The sequence below is a fragment of the Octopus bimaculoides genome, chromosome 15, assembly GCF_001194135.2.
Source record: "Octopus bimaculoides isolate UCB-OBI-ISO-001 chromosome 15, ASM119413v2, whole genome shotgun sequence".
NCBI lineage: Eukaryota > Metazoa > Mollusca > Cephalopoda > Octopoda > Octopodidae > Octopus > Octopus bimaculoides.
The window spans coordinates 1,256,050-1,266,763 of NC_068995.1; the positions used below are offsets into that span (position 1 = coordinate 1,256,050).

A 10,714-nucleotide genomic window follows, 5' to 3' on the forward strand; every position below is an offset into this window, starting at 1 on the left:
ATATATATATATATATATACATACAATCTCATCCCATGTAAAAAAAATTATATATACATATATATATAAACGCAATCATTTCATTTGTTGTTTTAAATTAACAAATCTTATTCACATCTGATATTAAAATTTTTTTTTTTATGTATCAAATATCAGTCTGATTGTTGATGTTTTTTTTTCTTTTCAATTCATGAAACTTTACAATTAAAAAAAAAAATAATAAAATAAAAACGGGAGAAAATGTAAAAAACAAAAACCAATCATGGTATTATATCTCAATAAAAACTCACTGTTGATCAATACATATACATATCTATATTTTGTTGCTGATTTTCTTTTAAGCGTTTGAGACATTTTGGCACCACTGATTCAAGTCTGACTTATTTGAAATCAGATGTTTTCATGTTTCTCTCTCTATCTCAGCATATTTCTGCTTATGAGGAGAGAGAGAAAGTATCAATCATGTTTAATTAATACATTGCAATGTTCTTCTCTTTCCTTATATATTTCTGCATGTATGTGTATGTTTGGATCTAGTGCCAAAGCCTCCAAAATGGTTTGAGCACCCAGTCACCCATCTCAAATTGTCAGCATCCAAAGAGCCATGCCTGGTTATCTTCTTCCATCTCACTATTACCATTCTAAATCGGTGCTACTTGACCTTCTGCAACTCAGAGCTTGCTTTCATCAAATGCTGCTTTACAAAAGACCTTAACACATTTTTCCGTGATGGTCTATATTTTTACACAAGATGACTCCTGACGTTGCTGCATGGAATGTAGCTCCATGTTGAATTTTGCATTTTCAAACATCATCATCATCATTCATATTTTCTTTTCACTGGTAACACAATGGATTATCTTCTATTGTAATCCTGATAAAAAAATTAAAATTTTTTTCAGATTTTTATATCCTTACTTGTCACATGGGAGACTGGGGTTCAAATCCTTGCCAGGGAGGTGACAGGCACTTATATGCCAGTATGGCTGTGGGGTTAATTAGTTTGCTTCACAACTAAATGCTTTCAGGTTCAGCCCTACTGTGTAGCCACTTGGACAAGTATTTTCTCCTATGACTCCAAGCAGACCAACATTTTGTGAATTAATTTGATATGGGAAAGTGAGAGCAGCCAATTATGTGTGCCTTTGTGTTCGTTCTCAAACCCTGCTTGACAACTGGTGTTGGTCTGTTTACATCCTTGTAGCTCAGTGATTCAATAAAAGAGAATGATAGAATTAATACCAGACTTAATTTGTTCAGCTACTCAATTCAAGGCAGTACCCCCAGCATGGCTACAGTCCAATGATTGAAACAAGTCAAAGGTCAATATGATTAATGCAAACCCTTTGGGGCCGTATTGTAGGAAAACTGAAAGCAGTCAACGAATAAATTGAAAAGAAACAGGTTTTTAAATGACAGAAACCACTTTATAGACAGGAAATATTACAAAGGAGGGCAGACATTGCGCTTTATCACAGAAATGCAGATTTTTCCCTCAATTCTCACATTTTTAGTGACATCATTTTTTTTTTAACATGGTGGGGATGGGGGAGTAATTTCAGGTTTGGTTTTAGTCGAGATTGATGCTCTGCCATGCAAGGTCCTCCTTATATTCCGACAGACGTAAAAAGAAAAAGATATTTCAATTTGGAAGAAGTGAAAAGAAAAGAATTAGCAAACATTGGACATTATTTTCTTGAATATGGCACAAAAACAAATACTGCAGCAGTAGTAGTAGTAGTGTTACTACTACTACTACGATGACCTCCAAGTTCATGATTCAATAAAGTACATTTGGAACAATTTTAGCATCATTCAGCAATGTGTTTGTGTGTATAAATATGTGTATATATGTATATACATATGTAAGCGTATGTATATATATATTTATATGTATACAAACACACACATATGATGTATAATTGTGTCCATAGATATATAGATTTGATATATACATAAATATATATACATATATATATTACACGTATATGTGTGTATATATATATATTTGTATGCGTGCACAGAAATTTGGGGGACCTTAGGATAAGACTTAGACAAACTTATCAATAAAACAAACAAGAGAAGAATTGGTGGGTGGTAAGTAAAAGGTCCCTGTTCCAGATGTAACTCTCAAGAAGTATTATTTGATGACTATGAGGAGAGAGAGGTGGAGAAGAAACAAAACTGTCAAGAACAATTGTGCATTCTTACAAGACAACTTACTGCAAAGCAGAGACCAAGGTCCCAGGATTAGCAAGGTGGAGAAATAGTTATGGAAGATAAGCCCATAAAAACTATGAAGCACCGGATGAAGTGGAGAGTAAAGAAAGATATTGGATAACTCGAAGATTGGATAGCATCGAATATATCTACAGGAATAAGGTCTAAAAGTTTGGGAGAGGGGGTTTAGTCAATTATATTGATTCTAGTGCTCAACTGGTATTTATTTTATCGACTCCAAAAGGATGAAAAGCAATGTCAACCATGGCAGGATATGAACTCGGAATGTAAAAATGGACAAACTACTGCTAAGCATTTTGCCTGGTGTGCTAATGGTCCTGCCAGCTCGCTGTCTTGTATCTGCATGAAATAATGGTACAGCTAAGTGAAAAGTAAGAGGTTTGCCTCAATGTCAGAATATTACTCCAGCCCCTTCGCAACTGGTGTTGGTTTGTTTACAACCCTGTAACTTAGCAATTCAACAAAACAGACCAATAGAATAAGTACCAGACTTAAAAAAACACAAGTACTGGCAGGGGGGGGGGATTTGCTTGACTAAAACCCTTCCAGGTGGTGCACCAGCATGGCCATGGTTCAATGACTGAAAAAAGTAAAAGAGATATTCAGATTATTTTCAGAGTTAACGAAGGGGTGTGGAGACAGTTGTAGCAATGGATTGGCTTTGGCTGGGGTAGCAGGTTCATTGTGAACAGCTGCAAGGGCCAGGGAGATGCTTTAAAAGATGCAGCCAAGAAATTGGTGAAGAAAGTTGGAGAGAGAGAGTTATGGTAGAGCTAAGCCAGATGTAGTTTTGGATTTGTTACGATGAGGAATTGCCAGTTCTCTTTAAGAATACTGAAGTTCTTAGTCAAAATACAAACCAGCAAGCATCAGGGAGTTAGAGACAGCTTCTGGTAGAACAGCATACTTCCTTGTCTGAGTGTCGCTGAATAATTTGCAAAAGCAATGCATGCCATGTACAGGTGTGTCACCAAGAAAGTAAGAATGGGTCATACGTTCGTTAAGAAGGTGTGCAGATTGGTGTCCATCGGGGCTCAGTCCTCAGTCCCTTCCTATTTATTGCAGTTCCCTCCAGTCAATAAAAGAGGGGTTCAAGACTGTCTGTAGTCAATGTTCCATTTCTCATAACCAAATCAGTCAAAGTATTAGAAGAAATATTAAAAACATGGAAGCAACATCAAGAATCAGGAGACCCAAAGAAGAGCAATTAACCAAAGATGAAAGTCTTCATGAGCAGAAAAGAAAACAGAACACTAGTACCAACAAGGAACTGGTCATACTCAATATGCAAAAAGGGAGCAAGTGGGAACTCTATAATGTAATAGCAATTACTATACAAAAACTGAAGTGAGGTCTGAGGGAGGTTGCCAGAAAAGGATTTTTGTAAGGGACAATAAACACACAGCAATAATTAGCAGTAATGGAACCTAAGAAATGAAGATTTTTCAAATGCTCAGAAGTCTAGTAAGAGGGAGCTGAAAGCTTCTGGTAACCAGGCAACAAAATTAGTAATGGAGATGAATGTTGTAAAAGCCAGAGTAAAGATCAGTAGAAAAGGTTTAGGGAGCTCTATTAGCTCTGCTGTCAACAAAGGGATTCTCTCAGTAAGTGAAGGGCATATTGTATGGTGTTTGTGTACATGCCCTGGATGTGGGGAATGAAGGAAAGAAATGAGGTGAACTTGTACTGTTGGATGTGTAAATGTTTGCATGTCTGAATGACGAAGTAGAAGTGTGGTGAGAGAAAAACTGGGAAATGGAGGCATTAGCTTTCATGTATGAAAGAGAAGAGAGTACACGAGAGAAGAGAGTACAGGAGAGAAGAAGAAAATACAAGAGAGAAGAGATGCCATTAATGGAGACATGATGTGTAAAATGAAGAATAGTCAGGTGAGTGAGAAAAAGTGTCAATGCATGCAAGTGAAAGGAGTCTAGTGAAGAGGAACATCAAAGACATGGTGAGAAGCGATACTTGGTCTTTGGATGGTGAGACTCACAAAGATGATGAAGAACTGCAAGGAGTGGTGAGATGCTGTGCTAAAACAGACCAAAAAAACCCCAAAAAAAACAGCAAATGTAAAAGCAAAAGATCATTATATACATATATTATACATACATTTATATATAGATGTAAATGTGTGTGTGTGTGTGTATACATATATTATTTAATACAGGGTGTGGGAAAAAACAACCCTCTCCATTTGCTACATGAAGACACTGTTTCCAGCTGCCTTAACTTCACCCATACTTTATGCAGCAGTTGATGTGGTACTAAGAAAGTCAGACAGGTAGAAATGGAGTCAACATGTAGCAAATGGAGGAGGTCTTTTAACCACACCTTGTACGTATGTGTATTTATAAGTGGAGGAATATAGCTTTCCACCTAAAAACAATGAAACAATTTATGAATTAAATGGAATCCAATGTAGAAAAATATAAACACACAATATGAGGTGAATAAGTTAGTAATTTCTCAACTATTCTAGTAATAACTTGTCATAGAAATATAGAGAAATAAATTGTTTTTTCTTACTTGGGATTTCTAATAATTTTCAAGGATTGATAGATTGTGACATCATCGCCACTGGAAAGGAAGCTAGTCTACTGCAGGTTTTTTTTCCTTCACATCACCAAAATGCATTTTTCTAAAATATCTGTGGCTTGTTTGTTACTTTCATCCTCTCTACCTCTGTGTCTGCTCTTAGCAGGGAATGCTGAAATGTTTGATAGGCTGGAGATATACCAGGTGGTCGATGATGTGAAATGATTGAAGGAGATATCACTCCACTGGGAGAGGAAGAAAGTCATTTTCATCATACTTCACCTAACACAAGGATTTCAAAATTAGCAACACCAGAAGCTGATGAAACACTTAAATCACTCATAACACACAGAGCCCGGTAATGAATACAATTGTACACTGCACCTCTTAAGTGGACTGGGAGTGCAGAGCTAAGAGTGAAGACTCAAACAAGCAAGAGTGACAGAATGTGAAGATGTGTGGTCTAGTAATTAGAGTGTTGTGTTCATAATCATATGATCAAGGTTTCAGTTCCTGAACTGAGCAGTGTGTTCTTGAGCAAGACACTTCATTTCACATTGTTCCACTCAGTTATAAATGAATTCCAGCAACAACAAGGAAGATAACCCCATGATTGGCTGACAGTCCATCCAGGGGAGTTTTGTAACCCCAATCACTTTTATGGCAAGGAAATCAGGTTGAGCGCCAGCCTGATGAATTTTTGCATAATAATTTCAAATTCTGCTACAAGAGCAGCTTGGGTGTGAGTCGATTACATCAACCCCAACTGGTACTTATTTTATCGACCCTGAAAGGATGAAAGGCAAAGTCAACCTTGGTGGAATTTGAACTCGGAACATAGCGACAGGCGAAATATTGCTAAGCATTCCATCCAGCGTACTAACGATTCTGCCATCTCACCGCCTTATATAATAATAACAATAGTAATAATGATAATAATAATAATAATATGCTAAATCTTTTCTTTTTAGTTAGATAGAAAAGCAATTGAAAGAATTTTCCATGCAAAATTGGGAGTCAATTTAGATATTTTTTCTTTTCTTTTAAATTTTATCTTTGTTTTGCATGTCTTTTTTTTTGTGTCGGGGCAGGGAGTAATGACTGGCTGGTAGGGGTTGCTGAGTTTTTTTTTTGCTTTCTTCTTCCACTCAACTGATCGGATTAATAGCAGTGGACAAGGAATATAATGGATATCTGGTGTAGTGGACACCCAATGCAGTGGCCAGCAGATATACCAGACATGTAATAAAGTGGACAGTGAAAACAGTGGACATGTTGGCATAGGAGATGTGATAACACATTGGAAATGTTGACAGAATCGACACTGACAGAATGGACATGTGGCAGCTGTCAGGTTGACAATGTGGACATATTGTCACAGCTGAGATGTTGACTGGTTGCTCATGTTGGCAGAGTGGACATGTTGGAACAGTGAACATTCTGACAGAATGGACAACAGACATTTTGACATGGTGGACCTATTGACAACATGGTTGTGATGACAGAATGAACAGAAAAAGGAGAAAAAAATCAGTAGTATCCCAAAGGGGAACAGGAAGTGGACAGATGAATTATGTGTTCATCAAAAAAGCAGTAAATAAATAAATATTTTGGTTGTTCTTGACCAAAGAATCTTATCTTTGGACACATTTCAGACAGCAAATGAATAGTTTTTTTTTGTTGTTTTCCTTTTTGCTGTTGTTATTTGTGTTTCTGTAATAATTTTTTTTGCTTTGTTTCAAAGTTTTCTGAAAAAGTAATTTTAATAAATATTTGTTTTTTTAAAATTTCAATTTTTATATTCATTTCTTGAGATAGTTTAGTTTTTTAGTGTTATTTTTTATATTTAGTTTGTAAATTCTTTTCTGATTTCCACAAATGTTTATACATATGTGTGTGTGTGTTTGTATTTATGTATGTCCGTATGTATATATGTGTATGTATGTAGACACATACACACATGTAAACAATGCAATCATAAAAACCCATCAATTTATACGTTAATAAAAGTTTTCAAAGATATTCATGAGTTTTGTTACATTTCATCTCCCAGTGGCTTTGTTAAAGTCTTCTTTTGAACAGGTCTTCTCTCATGCCACTATAATACTTTAGGATGGCGCTGTATTAGTATGACAGGAACACTGTTCAAAAGATGATTTTACAATCACACCTCTTCTTTCAGGAATATTGGTAGACAAAATATAATAAAATTATGTAACAAAGCTCTAGAACATTTTTTAAAGTAATCCTTAAATTATATTCAATGCAAATAAATTGGTCAAGGAATTATTCCAAATGATCACCATTTAACCACATTCTATGGTTTAAGATTTAGAAAATGTCAGGGGGAAAGTCTATCATTTCACAAATTTAAAGCATAAACAGAAGTAAAGGCTGCTTCTTTTATGGCCACATAAACCAAGCAACACAAACAGAATGAGTCATTTGATCTTGACTTTATGTACTCAACGACTTTGATTATCTTTAAAAACTGTCAGCAACACAGATTGACAGGTTTCTGTGATTGCATAAAATATATAAATTAACCTTATATTTATTTTATTGAGCATTTATCACTATGATATATGAAATATGCTTGATCACTATATCTATGTGTATGTATGTCAGTGTATGTATATATGTACATACATACGCATATATACAATATGAAGAAATTTGTATGTAATAATGCACACACACACACACACACACATTCTTATATCAGTATGAGTATATGTATGTTTATACATGTTGTATGAGTGAGTGTGTGTGTATGTGTGTTAATTTATATGAGATCAGTATGCTAATGTGTAAGATCATGTGAAAGAGTGATTAAACAAAATGATAGTCCCTATATGTAATTATGTAATATATATATATATATATATGTGTATACACACACACACACACACACACACATATATATAAATATATATATATATATATATATAAATACATACATATATAAATAGAGAGGGAGAGAGAGAGATTTGTGTGTGTATGTATGCATATTTGTGTGTATATGTATATATGCATGTATGTATGTATGTCCTGAAATTTTGAGAGTCATTCATTGACAAAGATGTTCAGGAAAATAGCGGATGATTGCAACACCAGCATCACAGCGTTGGGTGGACATATTCTGGCCGATTATTTCCCAAGTGTTCTTCAAGGGGTCAAAACTCTCCATAGAATTTAGCAATGTATTTCCATCATATCTGAAATATATGGAAGATGGAGGAAATTTTGAAAAGAAATGGTAAGAATAAATAAAAAAAGAAGAAAAAAAGCATTAAAAAAATCTCAAGCTTCAAAAAAAAACCCCCAAATTTTATTTATTACATGTGTACGGAAGAAATCTACGGTGGATCAACTCAGAAGACATTGGTGGGACCAAGATTATAGAATGGTACTTTGGGTATCTTCTAATATTGTTCCAATGCGTTGTGAGTGGATTTGGTAGACGGAAACTGAAAGAAGCCCAGTGTGTGTGTTTCTGTCTCTTTGCCTTTATATAAGAAAATATTTCTGGTCATAGGAGAAGTATTACATTGCTTGGAAACAGACAAGATTTGGCAAAAGAAAAGGCATCCAGCCATAGAAAATCTGATATTCAGTCTGACCCATGGACGTTAAAATGATGATATATGTGTGTGTTTGTGTATATATATATATATATATATATATGTGTGTGTGTGTGTGTGTGTATATATGTATGTGTGTGTGTGTGTGTATATATATATATACATATCTGAATGGCAAAGTAGATGTTAAATGATGAAAAAACTACAACTTACCCAGCAACCACCAGAAGCTTCCCCCGTAAGATACAAGCACCAACATAACATCTTGGTACAGTCATATTCTGTATTGATGTCCAGTGACCAGTGTAGCTGTTGAAACATTCTACGCTGGACAAATGGTTCGAGCCATCATAGCCACCACACACATATATGATGTCATTAACAACAGCAACACCTGCCCCTGAAATAGATAATTACATCAGCAATTTAAAATATACATAAAGGATACACTAACAATTTGAACATTCAACATAACAGCGTATGTGTGGTTGGCCTTTATGCTGGAAATAGCAGCTAAATCACCATCAAGCCACACTGTCCTGTATAATGTATCCTGGATACAATGAGTGAATAAAAGATGTCATCAGAGCTGGAATGGCTTTGATCAAAGGTCTGCTTGACTGTGACTGCCTCGGGGTTAAACAACAACATCAAGGAAGGTCCTAAGTATAGAATGAGGAATAAAACATTATTAGAAAGGGTGGTCACAGATGGAACACCTTTGGTTGTAGGTTTGCTAGATTAGAGTTGTCCAGGGCCAAACAATAACAACAACAACAACTAATGATTAAATTATGCATAAGTTTGTAAGTGGAATATGTAAAGAGAAGAAGAGCTTTTCACCAAATTAATTGTTGTCATATTAAACTAATATACTTATTAATTTCAATCTAAGACAAAAACATTCATCATTTAGAATGTTTACTAAGCTAAGGGTCTGTAACTGCTACTAAAGAAACACAATAAGGCAGAACTTGTCCAGCATTAACTTCCTTTATTTGCTAACGACAAGATAATTTTTGTTACTTACTGATGAAAATAATACTGATTTTTATGAAGCAAAATTTCTATCGAATAATGTGTCCAGTTCTGACAGACAGAAAAAAAAGGGAAATAAATAGCAATAATAAATAAACACAAAAAGAAAAAAAATACAAGCAGAAATAAAGGTAATAAATAAAGGTAATAAATAAAGGTGAGCTGCTGACCTGATCGCCGAGTGGACATTGGTTCCATGGGTGACCATCGTTCAGTGTCTGGATCATAAACTTCTCCTGAATCAAGGAGATTAACCCCATCATATCCTCCAATACAGTAAATCTTGTCTCTGGCCACAACAAGTCCAGCTCCTTCCCGACCAACAGACATACCACACAGTAATATCCACTGGTCAAGTACAACATTATAAACCTCCATACTTGTGTGTCGAGAGTAACCATCAAACCCACCACAAACATAGATTTTCCCTGGAAAGAGATCAAACAAACAGCTTTGCATGATTTCTCTTGAAAATTTGTCATTGGTCAGTGATGACCACTGAAGCCTGGAACCTCAGTACAAATCTTTCACCATTTCAGCCAATCCTATTTCTTTCACCTTCACACCCCATCCTCCATCCCCTGCCTCTTCCATCTCCTTCTTTTAACTTTCCCCTCACATCCTTATCTATTCATCAATCACCATTCTTCACCTTTCCTCTCAATTCTTTTACATACTCATCTTCTTGTCCCTTGACAGTAAACATGTCACTACTGCTTTTGTCTTCTTTCCAGCCACTTATGACCACCTACCCTTAATTATACCGGGTAGCCACATATCTCCTCTATAACAAAAACACCTGTGCTTCTCCCTCCATCATACCTTTCAGACCATGGCAACAAATAGAGAGGACAGCCAAGGCTTGTAAACTTTTGGCTTACAAGTATTGCAGCGCAATACTAACAACAACAACAGCAACAATAACAACACCACCGTCCCCATCACAATAAATCTTAAACCACCAATGACAACAATAACAACAACATCATCATCATCATCACACCGTTCCGAAACATTTAAAGAAATCCAATTCCTTACCTTTGTAAACACAGGCTCCAGCTAGGCCTCTGTGTTGATTCATTGGAGCCACATTTTGCCATTGGGCTTCTTCAGCTGTTGTGTCCAAACATTCTACAGAGTTTAACCGTGCTTGACCATCATAGCCACCAATAACATAAATTTTACCATTTAACGATACTGCAGATACATAGCGCCGGGATTTCAGCAGACTCTAGTGGAACCAATTAGAATAATATGATGATTAATTTGAAACAATGTGAATCAAATAAGCATTTGACAGAGTATGGAAT

The 10,714-nt window shown here is 35.6% G+C and overlaps 1 protein-coding gene across 1 annotated transcript in view; it reads right to left on the reverse strand.

Annotated features, from left to right (window-relative positions):
* Positions 1 to 1,405: 1,405 nt before the first annotated feature.
* Positions 1,406 to 10,714, reverse strand: part of LOC106874116 (kelch-like protein 12) — a 21,439-nt gene continuing 12,130 nt past the window's right edge. The window contains 4 exon segments of the mRNA XM_014921723.2: positions 1,406 to 8,000; positions 8,580 to 8,766; positions 9,575 to 9,832; positions 10,443 to 10,697. Coding sequence (XP_014777209.1) covers positions 7,853 to 8,000; positions 8,580 to 8,766; positions 9,575 to 9,832; positions 10,443 to 10,697 — 848 coding nt within the window. The 3' untranslated portion in view covers positions 1,406 to 7,852.